The 25,764-nt window shown below is 44.6% G+C and overlaps 1 protein-coding gene across 1 annotated transcript in view; it reads left to right on the top strand.

Annotated features, from left to right (window-relative positions):
* The first annotated feature begins 413 nt into the window (after positions 1-413).
* The window catches only part of LOC308676780 (zinc finger protein 219-like), a 28,579-nt gene continuing 3,228 nt past the window's right edge, over positions 414-25,764 (top strand). The window contains exons 1-4 of the mRNA XM_081342803.1: positions 414-526; positions 17,055-17,155; positions 19,444-20,815; positions 25,285-25,404. Of these exons, the coding sequence (XP_081198929.1) occupies positions 17,150-17,155; positions 19,444-20,815; positions 25,285-25,404 (1,498 nt within the window). The 5' untranslated portion in view covers positions 414-526; positions 17,055-17,149. The remainder of the gene's footprint in view (positions 527-17,054; positions 17,156-19,443; positions 20,816-25,284; positions 25,405-25,764) is intronic.

Genomic DNA, 25,764 nt, shown 5'->3' with positions numbered 1-25,764 from the left:
CTCTTTCCGATCACTCCCTGGGCCGCCTTGACAAAGCTGGCCGGAGAGGTTTTGGATGCCCCCGAGTAGAGTGCCCACTTTCGTGGCACGAATATTTGTCTCTCCCCCCCCCCACCCACCATTTAATCCCCGTGCCCGAGCAGAGCAGGCCGTGTTTCGATGTTTCTCTCCTTCGTTCCCCCTCCTTTCCAACCCAGGCTGCCCCCTCCCCTCGAGGCAGGGCTGCCCCGGCCGAGCCGGAGCGCACAATGGAGCCGGGTGATCCCTCGCCGCGCAAGGCTCAGAAATGCAAATCGCCGCCGCTGCCTGCGGCTCCGTACAATGGAAGGGAGGGAGGAAGGGAGCGAGAGAGAGGGAGAGGGAGGGAGGAAGGAAGAGAGAGCAAGCGAGCGAGCGAGAGACGGCGAGGAGGAGAGGAGAGGGGGGAGCCCCATTGGCGGGGAGGCTGCTCGCCCCGGCCCAGCCCCGACGACGCGGCGGGTCCCCGGAGCGCCCCCTCCTCCGCGCCGCCTCGCCGTGCGCCTTGGTGAGTAGCTGCGCTGCGCCGTGTCGTCCGCCCGCCCACCGTGCGCCCCCCTCCCCAGAAAACCCGCCCGCCCGGCCGCTCGTCTCTTCTCCCCCCCCCCCCACCCTTCGCCCGGCACCCAGAGCAGGTGCATGGCAGGAGGGGAAGCGCGGCCGGGCTTCACTTTTCCTCTCGCGGGGGCGGGAGGCAGCCCGGCCGCGGGACTGCACCGGGCCACGCTCTGGGCGCGCACCGCTTTGGCGCACAGAAATCGCCTGGCCTCGGCCTCGGGCTTCCTTATCCCCGAATGACCCGGACGATTTCCTCCATCTCTCTTTTTTTCCCCCTCTTCTATATCCCTTTCCCGCCCCCCCCCCGCTCCTCGTCTCGCCCCCTCATCCACGTGACTATGACTAAAATTGCCGGGGGGGGGGTGATCCCTTCTGCGGAAATCAGAATAAGGAAATAGGGGGACGCGGAGGACATTTGGGGTGAAAGTACTCCGGAGAGGGATGGAAGGGGTTGCGAGAGCAGGTGGTTTGCAGCCACGGGTGGGGGGGGCGGCGGGAAAGGGGTGGACGGACGGGGGTGGGTGGGTGGGAAAGTAGCGCAGGACGGCCGATGCTTTAGAGGGGAGACCTCTCCCCCTTCGGCTCTGGTCTCCCCCACCCAACACGCACACTTTGGAGGTGGTGGTTTCTGTTCCCCAGTCCCAGAGTTTTTGAGCCCTTTCAGGGGCACGGCAAGGAAAGGGTGAGGGGTGGGAAGGTTGGTGGTCTAATGACCCAGCGCTAAGTTGAGGCTCAAAGATTGAAAACTATGTTGGGTGGGGTCGAAGGGTGGCGGTGGGGAGATCAGTAGCTCTTAGTCACTGGGAACAGCTCCCTTGGCTCATCCTCCCATTCCCCCCTCCCCATGTGCACTGGAGCATTTGCTGAGGCAGCTGCTCCCTTTGTTTAGGGCGTGTGGGGTGGGAAGAGGGTGGGAAGATCTGTGTCTTGCTGGGACAGTCCACTCTCTTGTCTCTCTCACAGGCCAAGGCCTGGCTATGATGTGTGGAGACTGGCTGTTCCCATTCATATATCCTCCTCCCCCTACTCCTTCATGGCTTGGAGGTTGGCAGGAGTTGGCTTGAGGCCTGGCAGTGGGGTCCCTTGAAAATTGCCACTGTTTTTTTTTCTTTCTAAGAGTGTCTTTTTGTAGAGAAGTAGCCATCTTGTTTATTTGGGTGGGGGGGGGAAATGAATTGGCACTTTCTATCCTCAGCACCCCTTAGTACCGTTACATTGCATTAAGAAAATTAAACCTCTCCCTGTGTTTTGTATAAACAAAACAGGACAATCTGCCTTTGCACTGAGTGGGCCCAAAGGACCTTGTGTGTGTGTGTGTGTGTGTGTGTGTGTGTTTAACACATTCGTCATTAGGATGCTACTGTCATAGGCCCAGCATGGCATGATGCCAAAATGAATCAGCTATCTTTTCTCCAGGCCTATGAATACCACCAGCATTGCTGCTTGATTTGAGCAATACCTTCGTGCAGCAAACTATGCCACCATTTTAGGCAGCCAGATATTCCTTAATAAGGGTGGCAGTATAACATCTGATGTATAGTGCCTAAATCAGAGCTTAGCTTCAGAGCATAATCCTGAAGTTTTTCAACAAATAAAATAAAAATGAGTTGAAGGACAAGTAGGCTTCTCCCTTTCCTGCTAACAAAAACTAGCTGTTCCCACTCTATGATTTTGGGACAGATTTTCCAAAATTGACTGTTTTCCAGTCAGGTTTGAGCCCTGCCCCCAATTTTATTAAAAACTAAGCTTTAGATAGGAGCCTCCTCTTTCTGAGACAATAACTTTTCCTTTTGTTAGATAAGTTGTCAGTTTTCAAATTGCACTTATTTCACGATTGTAAACTTTTAAATGGCACAGAGCCATTCTTCAGACAGTAATGAAAAGGAAATTATGCAGTGCCCCTACTGCCTATAGAATGCTTCTGAGTATCCTGGAAGCCTGATGCGTTGTTTAGCCTGTTTCTTCAGGGGCTTGTTTGTACAAGTTTGTGATATCATTGTAAGATCATTATATTAAAAGAATAAGCTTTGTCTCTACAAGTAAAAAAATATGAGTAAGATTCTGCCACACACTTATTTACTGTCCTGTTCATTCAAAGGTGCTCCATATGAGTGTGGACTCTGAACTCTACAAGTGGTCACAGATCTTCCTCAGTTTACAGCCTCTATTCCTCTATTGTAATCTATTTGGTTAGGCTATAATGCTCATCTTACCAAACTGCAATGGCCATGAAGGCTAGGATAATAGAAGCTGTAATAGTTTAATATTTTGAAGGGCACCAACTCTAAAGAAGTAAGATTAACTCCAAAGAATATGCTATTAAATTACCCAGAGCTGCTGAGATTCAGATAGCATGTAGACAAATAATGTCAAAAAACCCTCCCCCAATTTTTTCTTTGGTTGTCAAATATTTTTGTGTTCTTTCAATCTATCCAGAGTTTATTGAAAACTCAAGTCTTGCCTTCCTAGAATTGGGACAAATTTATAGATATGCATACAGATATCTATAATAATAGATACAGCATAAATGTAAATAATTTTAAATGACAACTTCTTCCTTAGAACTCTGTGTCTGAGGAGGGCTAGATTCCTCTAAAATTTTAAGATTCTTGCTAAATACAACTCCCATGATTTTCCTGGGGAAAAAGAGAAGTCCTCCTGATGGTTATATTGCTATAAAGAGGTGCAAATATAGAGTGTGGACTATGTTTAACAAGGGCCTCACAATACTATTTATATTTCCTGTAAAACCGTCCTTTGAAATATGCAAAATTGTGCTGATTGTACGTTTCAAAGTGCATTGTAAGTATGCAATGCACATCGGGGTAAAGCTTATGCCCAGAGGAATATGTATATCATTATTTTAAATTATAATTCTGAAGGCACAGATACGGTCTGTACATAATAAAAACAGCAAGAAATGAGATCTGTTTTTGTAGTAAGTGATAGGCTGAATTCATAGAATAGTCAAACTGTAACATCATGGTTTGATTTTAGTTTACTGTGTGCTGCAACCCATCCCTTCTGATTTCAAAACCAGGATTTATGATGGTGTGTTTAATCATAGTTTATTCAATAAACCACAACCAAGTGAATCTGATTTAATGCAGTGTATGAGTCAAGTCATCATAAATAATCAACTTTCTATAACTCTAAAAGGAGTGGTTAATAGTTGTGACATTTCTTTTTAGAATTGTGAATTATTTTGTTAATATGGATATGTTGCTCAAACAATACCTGAAATGTATACCACTTCAATTGAGGGTTTGGGATTGGCATGATGGTTCTTCTGCTGAAAAATACATGCTCTTCCCAGATGTAAGGCTGAAGCGATTAGATTAAGTCTAGCCTCTCTGATCCTATGGCTCTGTAAGCACAGGAAGTTGAAAAACAAAATAAAACATGAGGCACTCAGCCATACACATAAAAAGTCAGTTCTGTGGAAGGTATTGTCTTACTATAGTGAATATAACCTCTAGATAGATAATTTCTCATAATTTTTCTCAGTTCTTCTGTGAGGTCTGTTGCTACATGGGGGCAGGGCAAGTATGTCATATGATAACAGCATGAGTTCACAGTTCTGATTCATTCATGCTCAACCCTGCTATGAATGTAAGTTTAGATTTCTGCCCTCCAACTGTTTCTCCTCTTGCCAAATCCTCTGAATGCAGAGGAGATTACCTCATTTCACCTTGCTGCTTACATTCTCATAGTTAGCTTTCACATATTATACAAATCCTTTGTCTTCTAAGACAAGATTCATAAGGAGTAAAATGTCACACACCAGATTCCTTCCTTGTGCAAGATTGTAAAGGCATACATTCAAAATAAGAACTTTTGTTCAGATCTATCACATCAGCTAGCCCTTTATATTTATAACTCACAGTGGTTAATGGAAGTTTTTAATTTTTATATATTAATGCTCCAAGTAATTTTTACTTCAAGTTAATTAAACGGGCTGAAAAAAAGTAATTCATGTTGGCTCAGAGGCCTACAAACAGACTCCATTAGATATAGTGGACATTCTCTCCTGCGTTCTTAGAAAAGATGAATTAAATTGGGCTCATAATTAAATTTGTATGACAATTCACATATTGGATTAAACCTTAATGTAGTTTGCTTAGTATGTAGATGTAGACTTTGCAGTTTATAAACTATATTTTAAGACAGAGATGCAAAAAAATGTAGTTTGGAAGTGGTATGCAGCACACCATAATCTTTTTGCATTGCCCAAAGTGAGCTGGCCCACATATCTTTGCATGTGGAATGGGACAACTCAACACGGCCAACTCACCATGGTGTATTCGCCATGGCCAATTCATCTTGGCTAACTCACCATAGCCAACTAACCGTGGAACAACTCGCCATGGATAACTTGTCACAGGACCACTCGCTGCAGGACAATTCAATGTAATTGTTTCAAATAATTTAAAAAATATTTTTTGTCATTCACATTTTATTTTGTCCCTCCTTTGGCATCCTTTTTTAATGATTCTATTCGACTATTTCTTCAATATTAGTGTAACTCTTGTTCTGTGGTGAGTTGTCTCGCAGTGAATTGGCCATAGCAAAATGGCCTTGGAGAGTTGACCATGGTGAGTTGTCTCCAACAGGTTGGCCGTAGCAAGTTGTTGTAGACCCCTTTGCATGGGTTTAAAACATCCATTTTGTCTGTTTAACTTCTGAAATGTTTGCAAAAAACAGTCTTGGCCCACCCATTTTTATTGTATGGCTTTCAGGAAGTTCTGGAAAGCCTACTGAAGCCCTTGATACAACAGAGGTTTTAGACTCCTGACTTAACGGTTTAGCATTATTTGTGAACCCAGCTACTATATTTGATCATCAGTGCCAGGTTAAGACAAATCATGCTTAGCATGATGCATGAACCCAGAATTCTGACTTCTTTGAAATTTGGTTTTATAGCTATAGTCATTTTAAGATCGAACCCTTCACAGGATCTGTTAAAATAATGTTTATTGCTTTTAATACAATAATAAATTAAAAAAACAAAAGCAACAAGTCACAAAGAAATACTATAAAAACACAAAATGCTTAAAAATAAGTAAAAAATGCAAGAGAAAAAAGATACTGAGTATAATAAGTTGTAACAATAAACAGTTCAACATTCTATATGTAATCTTCTTAAATGCTTCTTGGCCTTTTGGCTAAGATCAAATATAGTAGAGTCTATAATTTTTAATAGCTTTAGTTTCCTTAAAGGATCGCCAAATTGGAGAAGAAGTTGCTAAAAGACATGCTTAGAGATTCTTACCCATTTATTTCTCTTGAAAACAAAAAAAGTGACGCAAATGTGCTAATATGCATACATTAGTATGTTGGAGGAGATTTGCTATGATCTTAATGGAAATTCACACTCATTTGTGTAAAATTCACTGGGCAACTCTGAGCTAGAGAGTATTTCTGGATCCAATGTGGCTTATGTGAATACTTATTATTCCAACTTATTATTATTATTATTATTATAAAAAGTGGTAAAGGACCTATTGAAGTCATTGGAAAAAGAAAGTTCTCCTTGAGTTCTATGGTCAAATAATAATAATAATAATAATAATAATAATAATAATAATAATAATAATAATAATAATAATAATAATAATAATAATAATAAGAAGAAGAAGAAGAAGAAGAAGAAGAAGAAGAAGAAGAAGAAGAAGAAGTAGTTGTTGTTGGAAGGGACCTTGGAAGTCATCTAGTCCAATGCCCTGCTCAGGCAGGAAACCCTATACCATTTCAGGCAAATGGCTGTCCAGTCTCTTCTTAAAAACTTCCAGTGTTGGAGCATTCACCACTTCTGGAGGCAGGTTGTTCCACTGGTTAATTGTTCTAACTGTCAGGAAGTTTCTCCTTAGTTCTAGGTTGCTTCTCTCCTTGACTAGTTTCCATCCGTTGCTTCTTGTCCTGCTTTCAGGTGCTTTGGAGAATAGCTTGGCTCCCTCTTCTTTGTGACAGCCCCTGAGATATTGGAACACTGCTATCATGTCACCCCTCACCCTTCTCTTCGTTAAACGACACATACCCAATTCCAGCTACCGTTCCCTATATGTTTTAGCCTCCAGTCCCCCAATCATCTTTGTTGCTCTTCTTTGTACCCTTTCTAGAGTCTCAACATCTTTTTTACATCGTGGTGACCAAAACTGGATGCAGTATTCCAGGTGTAGCCTTACCAAGGCATTGTAAAGTGGTATTAGTACTTCACGTGATCTTGATTCTATCCCTCTGTTAATGCAGCCTAGCACTGTGTTGGCTTTTTTGGCAGCTGCAGCACACTGCTGGCTCATATTTAAGTGATTGTCTACTAGGACTCCGAGATCCCTCTCACAGTTACTACTATTGAGCAAGGTACCACCTATACTATACCTGTGCATTTGATTTTTCCTGCCTAAATGTAGAACCTTACTTTTTTCACCATTGAATTTCATTTTGTTAGATAGTGCCCAGTGTTCGAGTCTGTCCAGATCCTCCTGTATTTTAAGCCTATCTTCTGGAGTATTGGCTATTCCTGCCAGCTTGGTGTCGTCTGCAAATTTGATGAGTTCCCCATCTATTCCCTCATCCAAATCGTTGAGGAAGATGTTGAAGAGCACTGGGCCCAGAACAGAGCCCTGGGGCACCCCACTACACACTTCCTTCCATGTAGATGCAGTTCCATTGAGGACCACACGCTGAGTACGGCCTGTCAGCCAGCTACGAATCCATCTGGTGGTGATGCTATCTAACCCACATTTTTCTATTTTATCAAGTAGTAGGTTGTGATCTACTTTATCAAATGCCTTACTGAAGTCCAAGTAAATTATATCTACAGCATTCCTCTGGTCCACTAATTTTGTCACTTGGTCAAACAATGTAATAAGATTTGTCTGGCATGATCTGTTTTTGACAAACCCATGTTGACTTTTAGTGATGACTTTGTTTGCATCAAGGTGTTCACTGATTTGTTGTTTATCTTTTCCAGAATTTTCCCAGGTATTGAGGTCAGGCTGATAGGTCTGTAGTTTCCTGGATCTATTTTTTTCCCTTTTTTGAAGATGGGAACTACATCAGCTCTCTTCCAGTCCTCTGGTAGTTCCCCAGTGCTCCAGGATCTTTGAAAAATATAGTTCAGCGGTTCTGAGATCACGTCTGCCAGTTCCTTGAGAACTTTGGGGTGTAATCCATCTGGTCCTGGTGATTTGAACTTGTCTAGGCTGGACAGGTGTTCACTTACCATTTTTTTGCCTATCTTAACTTGCGTTTCTATTCTGTTTTTTATGGCACTGGTTTTGGTAGGTTGGACTGTTTTTTCCCTTTGTGTAAAGACAGATGCAAAAAATGAGTTAAATAGTTCTGCTTTCTCCCTATTGCTTGTCACCTTCTTGCCACTTTCCCCCACTAATGGACCAATCATTTCCTTAACTTTTTTCTTGTTTATACGTTGAAAGAAGCATTTTTTGTTATTTTTGACTTTGGTCGCAAGCCTTAGTTCATTTTGAGCCTTAGCTTTCCTCACTTCATCTTTGCAGGCACGGGCTATTTGCTGATATTCTGACTTAGTTATGTGACCCTCTTTCCATTCTTATACTTGCCCACAAACCTCAATGAACTGAAGCAATGTTGTAAGAAAAAGTGGGCCAAAATTTCTCCACAATGTGAGACGCTGATAAAGTCACACAGAAAACAATTACTTCAAGTTATTGCTGCTAAAGGTAGTTAGTAAAAATCATCTGGTCCTGAGCAGTCCTTAAAAATAGATAAATACAGCCTCAGATGAATAACAACACATGACAGATTACATCATGCCATCATTTATTTTACAAAAAGAAAGCCAAAATAGAGAAGCCATGTGTGAAAAGCTTTGATTTAATAACTTGTAGAACCACCTTTAGCAGCAATAACTTGAAGTAATTGTTTTCTGTATGACTTTATCAGCCTCTCACATTGTGGAGAAATTTTGGCCCACTTTATCTTATAACATTGCTTCAATTCATTGAGGTTTGTGGGCATTAGTTAATGCACAGCTCTCTTGAGGTCCTGCCATAGCTTTTCAATTGGGTTGAGGTCTGAATTTTGACTGGGCTATTGAAACATCTTGATTCTTTTCTTTTTCAGCCATTCTGTTGTAGACTTACTAGTGTGCTTGGGATCATTGTCCTATTGCATGATCCAATGTTGGTCCAGCTTTAGCTGTTGGACAAATGGCCACCCATTTGACTCTAGAATACTTAGGTATACTTAGGTTCAGATGTAACATTGCAAACCGAAGCCGTGCTGCCATGTTCTTTTTAGAGAGAAGAGGCTGTCTCCTGGCAATGCTTCCAAACAAAAGAATACTTGTTCAATCTTTTTCTAATTGTATCGTCATGAACTTTAACATTTAACATGCTAACTGAGGCCTGTAGAGTCTAAGATACTGGATTTTTTGCAGTTTTTCTGAGCATTGCACAATCTGACCTTGGAGTGAATTTGCTGAGATGTCCACTCCTGGGAAGATTGGCAACTGTTTTGAATGTTTTCCACTTATGAATAATCTTTCTCACTGTAGAATGATACACTTTAAATTGTTTGGAAATGGCCTTATAACTCTTCCCAGATTGATGAGCAGCAACAATTGCTTCTCTAAGATCATTGCTGATATCTTTCCTCTTTGGCATTGTGTTAACACACACCTCAATGCTGGAGACCAGGAAACTCCTGAAACTTCGGCTTTTATAGAGTTAATCACATTTGCTGATGATCAATTGATCAAGGACACTTGATTAGCAGCACCTGGCTGGTACATAACCTATTTGTACCTATGGAAGCAGTAAAGGTATACTTAGTTTTATATCTATATGGCTTCTCCATTTTACTTTTCTTTTTGTAAAATAAATGATGACATGGTGTAACATGTGATGTGTTGTTTCTGCTTTGAGGTTTATTTACCTACTTTTAAGAACTGCTCAAGACCAGATGATTTTTGCTATGTCCTGATAATGTAAAACCACAGGACTCAAAGAGGATGTACTTTCTTTTTCACATGACTGTATGCCATCTGAATGGCTGGAAATTTAGGAGGTGGTCTTTTCTTTAAAGGTGCTCTTTAAGATGGCGGACGTGCAGGCGGACCTGTTAGGCTGAGCTCTGTAAGTCCCAGAAGTCAGGCGTCCCAGGAGCCCCCCAGGGGTGTTCATACCCTCTGTGTTGGGGTGATAGTGATGGCAACGAATTAGGCAGCTGGATAATGCTGGGCTGCTGGTCTGCTGCTTTCCCGGACTGGATGTTTGCGGCGTCTTCCCGCTGCTTTGGGTGTTTTTCGGGCCGTTTCTGGCGGCGTTTGGCGTTTTCGGCGGCCGGCGGTGGCGGAGCCGTCGTCTTCGGATGGTCCCTGGCTGTCGGCGGTCTCGGCGGAGGCGTTTTCGGGCCGTCTCGGGCCGCTTCTGGGGTCGGCTCGGTCTGCCTTCGGCTGTGGCGGCGACGGCGCTCTCGGCTCACTTCGATGGCGGCAGTGACGGCGGTGGCGGCGGCGTTGCTCCCGGGGCGCTCTAGGCCGCCTTTGTCATCGATTGCTGCCTTTTGGCCCGCTCTTGCTAGACCGTTTGTTCGCTCGATCGTTTGCCCGACCGTTCGCCCGTTCCCGCCTGAGCCTTTTCGGCCCGTTTTCCATCGGCGGCGGGAATGGCTGGATCGTTTTTGGTTCCGGCGGCGTCCTGGTGGCGGCAGCAATGGCGGCGGCGTCTGCAGCGGCGCTCCGGTGGTGGTAGCGGCCTTGGTGGCTCAGCGGCGATGCTGCACTCGACTTGTCTTCTCCCCTGTTTGCTTTGCTTGTTCCACATGGCCTGGTACCCTCACTGTTGCTGGTGGCCCCGAAGGTTCCCGGGTTAGCCGGTTAACTCCGGTGGAGCCCAATGGAACCCAGCGGTCCCTTGAAAGACCTATGCTCTCTGTGGCACCTGGTGTGATTCTGGTCGGTGCCAATGGATTTTGGGACCTAAGGGAGTTAGACTCAGTAGACCACAATCTGGAAGGCCCCAATGACTGCAGAACTGAGGGCCCATGGAGTTGTGGCCATGAACAATTTTCTGGAACGGCAGAGCAACGGAGGACTCGGCTGTTTGGCAGTGCAGACTTTGATGGCGTATTACGATGGATTATTACACTATTATACTTCTGCCTTCGGACTGTTGCTTATTGTCACCCACATATCATCCCCAAAGGATTCAGAGTTCCCTGGGTATTAGCCACCGTGAGAGGGTGGCTTGAACTTACATCTGCTGCCCCTAGAGGTGAGAGCTCTAGGGGACATGCTATACCCAGGATGGGTGTTTCAGACCACCCCCCCAGGAATAGGCCTTGCGACTGTCGTGAGAGGACGGTGGTTGGCCTGTCCTGGGGGTGCACCCAGCTGAGTGGCAGTGGCTGGGTGGAGGGTCGGGACACCTATTTGTCCTCTGCTTAGACCCTCCTTACGGACTATGGACTGCCTGCATCTGGACTGCTCTTATGCCTTATCTTAGGTATTCCTCTACGGACTTGCTCGCCCTCAGGGGTGCTCCCCCTTCCTGGGGGCGACCCGCCTTTCCAGCCGAGTACAATCTCGAGGAAGGGCCCACTTATTGGGACCCTGAGAGATGGCTGGGCACGGGTAGGGGCCTCCGACGTAAACCTAATAAGAGGTCCCTGGTTAAGTTTTTTGTCGAAATTTTTTCGGGGGTTAGGGAGGAGGGAGGGTACTTCTTTTGGTTGTTTGGACGAGGGGGGCAGTCCAACAACCTTTGTTCAGGCCAGTGCCGAGGCGGATCGCGGGGGGGAGGAGCGGGGGTCGGTTGCTTCTGGGGCTCCAGGGCCAGTCGTGGGATTACCCATTCCCACGACGTTAGGGAATGGCAGCAGGTGTAGGAACAGAGGGCCGTATCGATCTCAGGGAAGGTCTCTCCGCTGCTTACAAGCGGTGAGGCACTCCGACCCTCTGGTTCCGCCCCGAGGTCCCGGGAGTGAGGATGTGCAGCCTCCTGAGCTCCGGCTGGTGTACTTGAATGCCAGGTCTGTCGCTAACAAAGCTCTTCTCGTCCGTGATTTGGCCGAGGGTGAGCAGGCGGACCTGGCTTGCATCACGGAAACTTGGGCCCAGAGGGCGGTATTCCTCTGGTTGATCTTTGCCCACCAGGTTTCCGGGTGCTACACCGGCCTCGGGCTCAGGGTAGGGGTGGGGGAGTGGCTGTTGTTATGAGGGAGACCTTGTGTCCACGGGAGGCCACCGTTCCCCAGATAGTCAGGTGTGAGTCTCTCTTTTTGAGATGCGGCCCTGGTGCGCAGTTGGGCTTGCTGCTGGTGTACCTTTCGCCTAGTCACGCAGCAGCAGCCCTGCCTGAGCTTCTCGATGTCCTCTCTGGGTTGGTGATTGAGTTCCCGAAACTTATAGTTTTGGGGGACTTCAATCTACCATCTCTGGGAGGATCATCTGAGTTGGCTCGGGAGTTCATGGCTTCCATGACGGCCATGGACCTGACGCAAGTAATTTCGGGACCGACTCATGAGGGAGGCCACACCCTTGACCTAGTTTTCTTATCTGGACGGTGGTTAGATGATCTTGGTGGGGGCTCCCCAATTGTTATGCCCCTGTCATGGACCGATCATCATCTCCTGCGGCTGGTCTTCCGTTTTGCCACCCCCCGCCGTGGGTGTGTGGAACCTATTAAATGGTACCGCCCCAGATGCTTAATGGATCCCCAGAGGTTCCAGGCGGCGCTGGGGTCCCCACCTGCCTCCCTTGCTCACAGCTCGGCAGATGCCTTAGTGGAAGCCTGGGAAAGGGCAGCCACTGAGGCTCTTGACCGAGTTGTACCCCTGCGGCCCCTGACCCGGTGCAGATCCCGCCGAGCTCCATGGTTCTCCGCGGAGCTCCGGGAGATGAAGCGTCGGAGACGGGGCCTAGAGAGCGGTTGGAGATCCAGCCGATCCGAATCCGACCGATTGCGGTTAAGAACCTATACTAGGTCTTATCTCGCTGCGATAAGGGAGGCGAGGTCTAACCACTTCGCCACCCTTATCGCGTCCGCGGATAATCGCCCGGCCGCCCTGTTTAGGGTGACTCGCTCCCTCCTGAATCAGGAGGTGAGGGAGGAACCCTTGCAGGGTCGTGCCGAGGAGTTTAACCAGCATCTGTCGGACAAAATCGCTCGGATTCGGACCGGTTTGGACTCTGACTGGGCAGAGTCTGTCAAGCAGGACACGGGCGGTCTTGTCGATGTCACCTGGGAGGAGTTTGATTCTGTGACTCCGGAGGAAGTGGACAGGATCATGGGGAGGCTGAGCACCACCACATGTTTATTGGACCCGTGCCCTTCCTGGCTGGTCTATGCAGCCCGGGAGAGGACACGCAGCTGGTTCCAGGCAGTTATATCGGCTTCTTTGAGTGAGGGCAGCTTCCCCGCCGTCTTGAAAGAGGCGGTGGTGAGGCCCCTCCTCAAGAAGCCTGCCTTGGACCCAGCTGTATTGAACAACTTTCGTCCTGTCTCCAACCTTCGCTTTCTTGCGAAGGTTGTTGAGAGTGTGGTGGCACATCAGCTCCCTCTGGTCCTGGATGAAGCGGATTATCTAGACCCGTACCAATCGGGCTTCAGGCCCGGGTACAGCACGGAGACGGCATTGGTCGCGCTGGTGAATGATCTCTGGAGGGCTCGGGACAGGGGGCATTCCTCTGTTCTGCTCCTATTAGACCTCTCAGCGGCTTTCGATACCATCGACCATGGTATCCTGCTGCGGCGTCTCAGGGGATTGGGAGTGGGAGGCACGGTTTTACAGTGGTTCTCCTCCTATCTCCGGGGACGCTCGCAGTCGGTGTTGGCAGGAGGGCAGAGGTCGACCGCGAGGTCTCTCATTTGTGGAGTTCCTCAGGGGTCGGTCCTCTCGCCTCTCCTGTTCAACATCTATATGAAACCGCTGGGTGAGATCATTCGTGGTTTTGGAGTTGGGTATCATCAGTATGCTGATGATACCCAACTTTTCTTTTCGACCCCAAACCACCCCAGTGATGCCCTCACCGTGATGTCCCGTTGCCTGGAGGCGGTTCGGGTCTGGATGGGGAGGAACAGACTTCAACTCAACCCCGACAAGACCGAGTGGCTTTGCATACCTTCATCCCAGGTTTATTCGGACATTCCACCTCTCGCTATGGGGGGTGAATTATTACCCCCCGTAGATAGGGCTCGCAACTTGGGAGTCCTCCTAGATTCACGGCTCACTCTGGAAGACCACATAGGAGCCGTGACTAGGGGGGCTTTCGCCCAGGTTCGCCTGGTGCGCCAGTTGCGGCCCTATCTAAGCCGGGATGATCTATGCACGGTCACTCACGCGCTCGTGACCTCTCGACTAGACTACTGCAACGCTCTCTACATGGGGCTGCCCTTGAGGACCACCCGGAAGCTCCAACTGGCACAGAATGCAGCCGCGAGAGTTGTGTTGGGAGTTTCCCGATACTCCCATGTCACACCTCTGCTCCGTGAGCTGCATTGGTTGCCAGTTGTCTTCCGGGTGAGATTCAAGGTACTAGTAATGGTGTTTAAAGCCCTACATGGCAGGGGTCCGGAGTACCTTAGGGAACACCTGCTGCCGGCGTCAACTTCCCTCCGCCCTGTGCGTTCCCACAGAGAGGGACTCCTCAGGGTGCCACCGGTCAGAGAATGTAGATTGGTGGCCCCCAGGGGGAGATCTTTCTCTGTGGGCGCCCCGGAGCTATGGAACCAGTTACCGGTTGAGCTCCGGACGGCGCCCGATCTCCGCTCCTTTCGCCGCGATCTGAAAACATACCTGTTCGAACAAGCCGGCCTGGCCTGAGGGGGGATTGGTGGGGTTTTTTATTATCATTTTATTGGGGTTTTTATTAATGTATCAACTGTTTTTATGGGCATGTATTTAATTATCTTTTAATTTTTGTAACTCTTGTTTTATTCTTGCCCTGTACACCGCCCTGAGTCCTTAAAGATTAAATTAAATCTCCAGCTTAGTGGAAGAAGGTAACAAAACTATACATAAAGAAATGTGTCTACCACACCCATTTTCTTCAGTAATATAAATTGATCTTAATTTTTTTGTATTGCTCCTGCCCCACTCTAGTTGGGATTTTAGACTGGATATGTTTAGTGCAGTTTTGCTAAAGCATGGCTAGCTAAGACTTTCACCACAATCAGAGTATTTGTCACAAAATAAGTAGAGGCCTCAAGAATTCCAGAAAGCTTTTGCCAAGATTTGGAGATTGAGATCCACATAAATATAATTGTAAAGATAACAGCTTTGCCTGAGGCAAAATGGGTTGAGATGCAACTGCCTTTCAATCAGAGCACACCTGCATATGATACATAACTGAGGCGTATCATATATATATGTAACTGCCCAGATTTTTGTGGCATTTATTTTTATGTGATCAAACTTTGGTTTGGGGAAAGCAGTTAGCAAGAGACCCACATAGCAGCAGCGCTGGTTCAATTTCTTCTGTTCCTTGAACAATCCTCCATCTTCATCTGCTGCTTCCTTAAATTTATCTCTAGTTCTAGCTATCCTATTTTTTCTTACATAGACCATCCTTGCCAGCTCACTGTTTCCCTTCCTTCAGCTGCCCTATTCCTTCTTGCTCGTAACTTTGTATAAATGTTTTTCACAGCCAAAACAATATTTTCTTAAAAGCTTCTGTTTATTATTTCATTCTCTTGGTAATGGTTTTGCTTGTGTCTATTCCCTGGTATTGTTGAGGTACGCTAACATGAAGAGTAGAAGGAAGGCATTATAAACCACACCTACATAAAATATTCTAGAATATCTCTGGGACAGAAGGGATATATTACTTCAGTGGAAGGCCCTCAAGTAACAGATGTCATCAACACAATTTATATCCCTCTTTTTGAGTTCCCAATTTGTGGGTTCCTGCTTTATTGGCATTAATACAGGAAACTTAGGTTTTCTGTTACTCAAAAATACCGGGGGTGTGTGCTCTGTTGAATTCTGCAAAGTAATGGGCTATTATATATGCAAAACCTTGTATTGTGAGATTCTTTGATACTGGGAAATAGTTGGTAACATCAAAGCTCTTAACATAGAGTCCTGTTGGTATTCCAGTTTTACTCAAACAGGCTTCCTTATGCAAATAGTGACTTGCCCAATGTAGTCACTTGAGTTTCATGACCATAAACTGAAATGTTGATTTTTCTCCTTCCATGGACAAACTCAACTGAAATGTTCATCTACATCTCACAAGTTTTTCTTTGGAAAATTCAGTGGGATCAGTTTTGATGGATCTGATTAAATGTAACAAATTATCACTGCAACTAAGACAACTGGAGATGCTGTCTTTTCCTACATATGTTTTAATATTTGCATGAGATGGAGAATAATGAAAGGTGATACATCTTGGCTTCTCTTGCTTTGTTATTCACATCTGCTTCCTACTTCTGCCTGGTTTGAACTTGTCTGCAACAAATATAAAATTGTTATGGAAAGTGGAAATCAAAGACTGGAATACTCTCTTGCAATGGACAAACATTTCTCAATTGCAATATGAAAATATTTTATTTGGATGTCTTTCTTCCATTTTTCTTACTGCTGAACTCCTGCTTTGACAACTCAGGAAATATTGGTCAAAGATCCACTGCAGATAAAATTCGCGCCAGCTTTCTATAAATTACTTATTTTGTGACAATAAATTGAAGATTGTCAGGCTGTGTCACATTAGCATTTAAAATGTTTTCATTTTTCTCTGGGGTCTCTACAGAACATCCGGGCAAAATGTTATTTATTTATTGAAAGAACAGGCTCTGATTGCACATTTACAGTTTAAAAAAAAGGAAAAGAGATGTTGAGGAAAGTGGAAAAAAAGCAGCCAGGCATCCATTATATTAAATAGTACTGTAGTACTGAAATCATATGGTTCAGGGAAGAGACTGATGGACTTGATCTTTCAGGGCAGTTGACAGCTCTCCATGTATGTCTTGTTGCTGCTGGACAATAGTTGAGAAAGGAGTCTAGTGGAGCTGGTTTCCAAAAAAAGTAGGTAACCATGCTTCTGCTTTTAAAGTCATGCTGGACCTCAGTTCCGCCTAGAAACAATCCTTGCACTCTACTGGAAGACTTATGCCCAGTAGGTGAAGGCTTCCTCAGTTCTGTAGTAGCAAAGAAACTACACTGTAAACAATTTCATGGACACTTAATTTTATTCCACATACATTGGAGGGTTTAAGATAACTATAGAACAAATTAAGTTATGGGGGAGCATGTGTGGATAAAAATTCATATTTATCAAATACTGGCCTAGTATGCTCACCATTCTAAGCCATATTTTGATCATTATAGTTTACAGAATGTATCACTGTTGATTGGGTCAAACAACACAGAGACCAAACGTAAACTAATATTGTAGTATGAGCATAATTACTAATTTCAAAGTAGTCTCAGCCTTTGTTGATAAAACACTTATCTTTCTTCTATCATAACTTCCACCACCCTCTTTGTTGCAGCTGATGCATCTACCTAACAAGGGTGACATGTCAACTTGGCTTTCACTGGCTGTTCAATCACCAGTCAAGGATTAAAGCATGTGATCAGGAGCACCATGGAGGTGAGTGGCTTGAATCATAAAACCAGGGATGAATATAACAGGATGGGGAACTCCTGAAATCATGTCCCCCTCCTCCCTAGAGTATTATCAAAGTATATTCTTCTAAGCTCTGCAATGGTCCAAGTTCTCTTATCCTCTCAGCTCCCCCTTGGTTAAATACTGAATTTCAAAATCCATTGAAACTGGAAAAAGAAACACTTTTAATAGGTGCAAGATGGAAAAGATGTATTTATGTATTATTGATTTTAATTATTACATCCTACTTTTATGGATACACTTCTTTCCAGGATGGTTAACAACTAGATTACTATCAAATGTTCAAACAAAGAGCAGACAACTTAACAGAATACTGCCATTGCAATTCATGGCCAGCAAGTACAGAAGCTTTTTTCAACTTGCCTGCCACAAGCTTCTTCTCATGTTGGAGACAGACTGGCAGAGGAACCAAACAAAGAATTAGTCTGGAATCTCTAAGTATGCACAAGAGGACAAGGTCTGACTCCTTTTGAATGTCATTGAACCTTATGTAGCTGTTGTGACTCAGGGCCAGCCTGTGGTTTCGGCAGCCGGCTCAGATGTGTCGGATGACTCAGATGAGGGGGAGGAGGACCGTGTGGGAGACGAACCGGTTGATGATGGCGTGGAGGCTTGGCAGAGTTCCCAGCCGGGGCCCTCTTCTCAGCTGCGTGAGCCCGATAGTGCGGAAGATGATGACCCACAGCTGGCCCTGTTCAAGGACGCCCGACGCAGGAGGCAGTTGAGCAGGAACAAACAAAGAAAGAATGTGGGACTCCTCGGGAGGAGGCACAGGGAGACCACGCCCTGAGCTCTCTATAAAAGGAGTGTTTGGGGAGGGGCTGGTTGCTGAAAGCAACTTTTCCGCTTGAGAAGACAAGCTCTAGTGTTTTTGTTAACTGCGTAATAAATCTTGGCGGATGCCTTTTAGCCTTGGACGCTCTCCAGTCTCTTCTTTCTAAATAGGGGTTTGCCTTTACAAGGCCAGAGGAGGGCTGGTTCAGAACAGTAGCCTGGCCTAAGTGCAAACTGCCAGTCTGAGAAGATTCTTGTGTTATAGGCATGAGCAATAAAACAGGTAATTGAACTCTTCACGTGTGGATCTGGCTGTTCACGCCTGACGCATAGAACTATTGGCATAGAAGTTTTCATGAGTAACAAGCAGGAAACAGAAGTCTCTTCTCCACTAGAGAACTCTTGAATGTAATGCGACAATTTCAGTCTATTCAAAGTGAAAATAAAAGGAGAAGCAAGAAATCCCAACAATATTTCTCTAATATTAATTTTACTGTACACCTAAAATGATTCCTGAGGTTTGCCTTTGAGGCAGATTTTATAATCCCATTAAATTGGTTTTGCACTTTAGTTTTGTGTCTCTCTCTTTTGTTCCACTTACTGGTCTGAAGGGGTCCTGCCCATTCTTTGGTTCACAACCATGTTTTACTGTCTTATCACAGGATAAAGGTAAAGGTTCCCCCCGCACATGTGTGTTAGTCGTTTCCGACTCTAGGGGCCGGTGCTCATCTCCGTTTCAAAGCCGAAGAGCCAGCACTTGTCCGAGGACGTCTCCATGGTCATGTGGCCGGCATGACTAGACGCCAAAGGCGCACAGAACACTTACCTTCCCACCACAGTGGTCCCTATTTTTCTACTTGCATTTTTACGTGCTTTCGAACTGCTAGGTTGGCAGAAGCTGGGACGAGTAACAGGCGCTCACTCTGCTACGCGGCACTCGGGATTTGACCCGCCAAACTACTGACCTTCTGATCGACAAAGCTCAGCGTCCTAACCCACTGAGCCACCAAATTCAATCTTTGTTTTTGTTGTGAGACAGATTTATAAGTGCTGATAGATTTTTTCAAAGTGCTCTTAGTGAAGGAAATTGGGATACCTGCTCTTGGGAGTCTCCATTTTCTTATTTCCCCTAGCAATTAAGCAAAGCTTCTGCTTTCCAGTCATAGGAAAGAAAGTTATTTGGCTGCTTTTCTCTCAGCCTCTGCTTTGCAAAATGCTGAGTAGAAAGGTTGCTGGCTGAGGACAGAAGGGTTTCTGTTGGTTTTGTACAAAGACCGCATGCCAGCCACCAGTTTGCAAACTACACCGTGGGAAATCCAGAGCTCTTGTCTCATTCTGCAAGGACATTAATGTCATTCTTCTTTTCCTGTACCAACAAGCTGTTAATGCTACACCATTGACTGAAAAACAGACTTAGGAAAAGAAATGATTCAGTGTAAAGGTTCTAACTTTCTTCTTTTCCCCCTTCCTTCCGGCAGGGTGCAGATTACCAATTGCCTTCTGCCAACTCAGCCAGTGTTGCCCTTCCTTCTCCTTCTTTCTCTTCCAGTGATGAAGCTGACATTATGGCTTTCAATGGGGAGCTGGACTTACAACATTACTCTAATGGACCAGGGGTGGCCGGAGGGGAGGCTCGTCCTTATCCCTGTCCTATTTGTGGCAAGCGTTTCCGCTTCAACAGCATCCTGGCTTTGCACACTCGCATCCACACCAGCTCCTATCCACTCACTTGTCCCTACTGTGGCCACCAGGCAGGGCAGCGTGCCAGCTTACGTCTCCACCTGCGCTCCCATTGTCCTGAGGCCCACACCCGGCTCAGTCACCAGAGCCGCTTGCTGCTTGAATTGGAAGAGCGGGCACTTCTGCGAGGTCAAGAGGAAGAGGAGGAGGAGGAGGAGGAGGAGGAGGAGGAGGAGATGGCAGCTCCTATTCCACCACAACCTCTACCCACCTTTCACTGCTCTTTCTGCAAGGGCAAGTTTCGTACTGCAGGAGAGCGCGAGCGCCACCTTCGCATCCTCCATCAGCCGTACAAATGTGGGCAATGTTCTTTCGCTGCCGCACAGGAGCCAGAACTGCAGTGGCACAACCAACAGGCTCATAATTCCCCAGCAACTTGGACACCCACCCCTCCTGCCCCTGTGCCCACCACTACAGCTCCACCCACCCCTCCTGCTTCCACACCCACCCCTTCCTCCTCTGCCTCCACCCCTACGGAGTTCCGCTGCCAGGTCTGTGGTCAAGCCTTCACTCAGTCCTGGTTCCTTAAAGGTCACATGCGGAAGCACAAAGACTCCTTTGACCATAAGTGCCAGGTGTGTGGGCGTGGCTTCAAGGAACCATGGTTCCTGAAAAACCACATGAAGGTTCATCTCAGCAAGCTGGGCCTCCAGAGTGAACAAAGAGGACCAGGACCAGGTCGGTCAGCACAGAGCTTACTCGTGGGTTGTGAGGCCCTATATCCATCTCTCCTTTCTCCTCGCCCCACAGACAAAGCCAGTACGGGCAGTTTCCTGGGTTACAGTGATGCGAGCTGTGCTGAACGGCTGCAGGCCACAGCTCGTGCCGTGGAGAGTAGTCAGCAGTGGAGGGAACGTTCTTATGTAGTAGGGTCCAAGCTTGTGAGAGAAGACTCAGGAGGGAACCATCGCTGCCCAGACTGTAACCGGACCTTTAGTACATTCCAGCAGATGGCCTTGCACCGACAAAGCCACCTCACCCGTGAGAGAGAATGGAACAAGGGACAGTCACTGGGTTCTCACCTGCTCAGTGGACATTGGCTTCCAACAAATGTGAGAGCTTCTACTGCAGCCAACACCAGCTCAGCTCTGCTGACCCAGAAGGAAAAAGGCAAGTACAGACCACACTTAGCAATTTAATGGGAATGAGCTGGGTGGAGGTGGCTGACTCTGGTCACAGAGAATAAGAAGCAAGACTTTCATTTAGTTTGAGGCAGACCAGTGGCTCTGGGCTGCATTTAACGTGGCCAGAATTGAATTTTCAATTAATAGAATTAAGTCTTGTTTTGAATTTTGGAAGACACTTTGTGGTGCTTTTTCTTCAAAAAAACCCTATCGTTGCATGCATGAACGTAGGCATCTGTAGTGAAATTATATGATTTAGTGAATCCCCAAGCAACCGGAAACTGACACAACATCTACATGGTACAAACCTAAACAGGCCATCTTGCTGCAAATTTGAATGCATAATTACTGTTTACGTGCACCTGTTTACAGATTCAGAATAAGAAAACTAGGACAAGAATCTGGATACCCTTCAGACTGTACTTTGTAATTCTTTCTTTGACAAAAATAACAAACATTTTGTGAAGCCAGAGAAGAGTCATTTCCTTCTCCTCCTCCTTCCCTCCTTCCACCATCTCCTCCTCCTATTCTTGGAAGCGTTTTATCTCCTTCCTAGGGCTGATAGAGTGACACATTTGGTATCTTCCCTTAGATTTTCAAACATATTTGAAAATTTGAGAGCTGTGACAGCCACCCCAAAACCTTTTATCTTTATTTCCTGTATTTCATAGATGATTTAGAAGCTTCTTTTATGTCATAACTACGATGAAATATCTGAACTTTCTTCAGCCTCAATTTTCTGAGTTATAGAACATGAGATTGTACAAGATGTGGATATTTAGTTAATTCCACCCATAAGCTGCTGTCATACAACCCCAAATACAGTAGAGCCAGCTCCATTCTTATTGGATGATGAAGTTTTTCTTCACAAATGATTCATCTTTTTGACTTCCAAATGTATCTTGTGAATGTGGTCATTAATCCAAAGCACTTTCTACCAAAAGAGCCTTGGTGGAGCAGTGGGCTAATGCCTCCTTAAGTAACACCAGCTGCCTGCAATTAGTGCAGGTTCGCATCCCACCAGGCTCAAGGTTGACTCAGCCTTCCATCCTTCCGAGGTAGGTAAAATGAGGACCCAGATTGTAATAATGCCGCTTGGGGGGGGCGAAAGCCCTAATAAGCAGGCATATACATAGAATGAAGGCTATTGCTAAGCACATTGATTGTGCTTAGATTGTAAGCCGCCCTGAGTCTTCGGAGAAGGGCGGGATATAAATGGGATTTTAAAAAAACACCATTTCAAGCTTGTCAAGGTTTTCTTCTGCTATTTTAAATAGTGACCTTTGTGAAGCAATCAGAGAAAAAGTTTCCTTCTGATAACATTCCCATGCACATCATTATTTCATAAGCAACATTCTATACTGTGGATAACTTAATCCAAGGTCAACTAGGTTTTTCAGCAGGCCTTTTTGCAGAACCTAGCCAGCTTTCATGAAATTGTAATAGATTTTTTTTCTGGTCTTCCAGATCTTGATTCCAGCAATTTATGTACATTACTTAATAGTATTTCTCAAAATGAAAGTTAAAATTAAAAATTAAAGTTGTTAGATGGAAACTTCAAATATTTTTTATAGCCTTCCCCTGCTTTATGAGCAAATTATACTCCTTTTCAAATATTCCAAGCAGGCAGCTGCTTTAGAAGAATTGTTGGTTGTTGAAAATAAATAGAACAGTCACAACTTGAGAAGTTAGGGTTAGGATTAGAGTATTTGCTTACCGGTGGAGTTATCTTTACTTGAGTAACTGTAGGCCTAACAAATCACTCACTTTTTGGAGCTTTAACAATTTGACGATAATAAAATAACAATGAATTTGGTGTTTGAAACTAAAATGTTCCTGGTTATTCTTAAGCAACTGCACATAACTAGTAAACATGAATTCAGATTTGCAGAACTTTGGTTCCATGTAGAAGTTGTATCATCTTCTGTTCACTAAGGAAATTATTGAAATAAGCAATTTGACTAGGCATGCATAAACTTTTGCATGCAACTTATGTTACTAAAAGCTCACTGAATATTATTTTGTGTTTCCAGTCTCAAAGTGGTGGAAAATCACATTGGAAGTATTTATATTATCATAATGGCAAAAACTCCTACTTTGTAGGGCACATGTGTCTGTAGATCTAAACTGATTTGTGCTTTAAATGCCACAAACAAGTCTTTGTGCAAGAACTCTTTTTCCCCAAACAATGAAGTGAGAAATAAAGATATTAGACATGTTTGCACAATGTGACTGACCCAGCCAGCTGGTCTCCTGATTACTCATCCTGTACACTGCATGATCAAGAGTCAGCTGGGAAGCAGCCATTTTCTGTGCCTTCCAAATTACTGCAAAGGAAAACAGAATGTGTGTTTGGGCATAGGATATTTAGGAAGGGGGACAAAACCTCCTCACACAGTGTAAAAATCCTCAGTGTTTCAGTTGAGACTACTGTCATTTGTTCCTGACCTGTAAAGATCTTGTGAGTAAGCGAAATTTGGATTTCCGTGTTCCATGCATGCCAACTGGTTTGATAGGATGTACCAGGTAATACATGTGCCAAGGAAATAAAATACCCCTCTTCCGCACAGGTAGAAGATATATTTCAGTCGGCCTGATGCACTTCTCAAATTGCCTCTTCCATTGCTTTTCCCTGTCCTTCAACACATTACTGCTTTGACATTGTTGCCTTTGCTTCCTAGTTACAAGAAGTTTAGTTTAAAAGATGTTGTCTGCCTCTCCCAGTTCAAATTATTCATGAAGGAAATTCAAAGTGTGTTGTGAAAGCATACGGTACATTTATGCAAATGAATATGGCATGATATAACATTGCTTCTAAGTACATGTTTTATTTCATACAGGCATTCCAGTTTCATCCATTTCATTATTCTGAGTTTTCTTAGAAAATCCAAGGAATACATCTTGGTGAGAGTGCTGTACACTTTTCTAAGACTTTCCAAGCTCCACAGAGACCTACAGTTCTAATAATGGAGAATATTTGTAGCTCAGGGTTGAAATGACGGGTCCTTGGTGCTCTCTGAAGTTGGTTGTTTTCTTGCAGACATTTCATTAACCAAACTATGTAACATCATCAGCACTGATGATGTTACCTAGTTTGGGTAATGAAACATCTGCAAGAAAACAACCAACTTCAGAGAGCACCAAGGACCCCTCACCTACAGTTCTGAGTCTTCTTGATGAGAAATAATTTGTTATTAAATGAGGTTAAATCTGTGGTGTAGAGATGGACTAATTTTCATACTATTTGCCTGTTTGAAAAAAAAACCCTTATACCCTGGTTGAAATCACATTAGGTTACTTACAAGAGAATTTGGTCATGGCATTTTGTATGGTGGATATGTTATGCCCTCAAGTGGCAAGAGCTGGAATTTCTCACACTAGAGACAATAATTAGGAATTAGTCTTTGACATGATATAGTCTGGTATTCTTTCCCCCTGAGGCTGTCTTTAACAAAACATTAATACAAAAATGTAGTTCAGTGTCCTCTCCCTCATCTGTCTATATTATATGTGCATTTCATCTTTACTTCAAGACCAGTATAAAGCACATTAAAACATTTTGCCAGATTTTTTTGAATTTTTTTTATCTCTGCTGCTGGATGAAGCTGCTGAAGGAGAAGATTTGCTCATTCACAAGCTGATTGTCAGGGGTGAAAATGTAATTGCCCCCTGTATGGTTTTCTGAATATTTACATATCTTTACTACTGAATGTTGAACAGAACTCATAAATCCTAGTAATATATAAAGGAACTTTGAGAAAACTGAAGTCTCATGTTGTTCATTTATTTTGTCAACAAAAACATCTGAGGTCTGCCAGTATGGAAAATAATGTTCCTTTCCATGTTTTAGGAACTGGGATAAGTAGGGCCTGCACTTCTTTAAACATTTGGAGCTGTCATCCTAGTCCCATAACAATCTCACAAACTTTGGCTCCCCTCATTATATTGAAGTTCCCACTGCACAGATTTAAAGTCATATTAGGTTCCTTCAAAATAAATTTCTGAAGTTCTACATAAATGAATTACTAGTGTTCTTTAATCTGGAAAAGTTGCAGAACCATTGCAAAAGCTCTGGAGCTCTATAATCCTCAAAGACAGTGTCTTCTTGAAAGGGAAAAAGTAGTGAAGAATGAATCTTTCTTAGAATTACCATTCTGTCAAATCACTGCCAAGTTCAATATAACATTGTCAATGAAGTCACATAGAACCCCAGAACAATATCTAAGGATTTGTCAGCCTAACTTGTTTTGTTTAAAGATAAGAGTTTATGATTCCATGATCAGAAAAGCACTTGTACCATTTGTGCTTCTAAGCTTTTTTGAAAAAGAATCTGGTCATAGCAAGCAAATAATGCAACATACTACAAGAAAACAATATGGAAAAGAAATAAGAACCTACAAACAATCTTCAACTTATATTAAAAAATACTCTTTGTCTTCACTTTGCCTTTCGCAGAAATACAGGGTCAGTCACGCTTGGATGGATCCCGACGAGGCACTGGGAAAGACTGTCCATTCTGTGGGAAGTCCTTCAGATCTTCCCACCATCTCAAAGTTCACCTCCGTGTCCACACAGGTAAGACTCAGGAGTGGCAACGTGGAGTACGTAAGTATGGAAGTAGGTGGTAAGGTTCGTTTGCCTACAATTTAAGCAGCTCTGGTTAAGTCTCTGAAACTGATCCTTTTGAAGGTATGCTACAGGAAGACCACAAATTTCAGTCTCCAAGTTGGGTGAACAACACCCTTCCTTCCATTAGCATGGTACATAACCAGGGCTGTCTCCAAGGACCGGAACTCTTGAGTCCTGCTCTGAGATTCTTCACAGTTGTTGCAGGTTAATTTGTGCTCTCACTCTGCATGTAATCAGTGATAAGACTGAGGCCAGAAAGTGGTAGGTTTTTTTAGTACTCTCCCTCTCAATGGTTGTATATACTGG

This window comes from Vipera berus, assembly GCF_964194415.1.
Source record: "Vipera berus genome assembly, chromosome: W".
NCBI classification, from domain to species: Eukaryota; Metazoa; Chordata; class Lepidosauria; order Squamata; family Viperidae; genus Vipera; species Vipera berus.
This window is presented reverse-complemented; position numbering and strand designations above follow the sequence as displayed.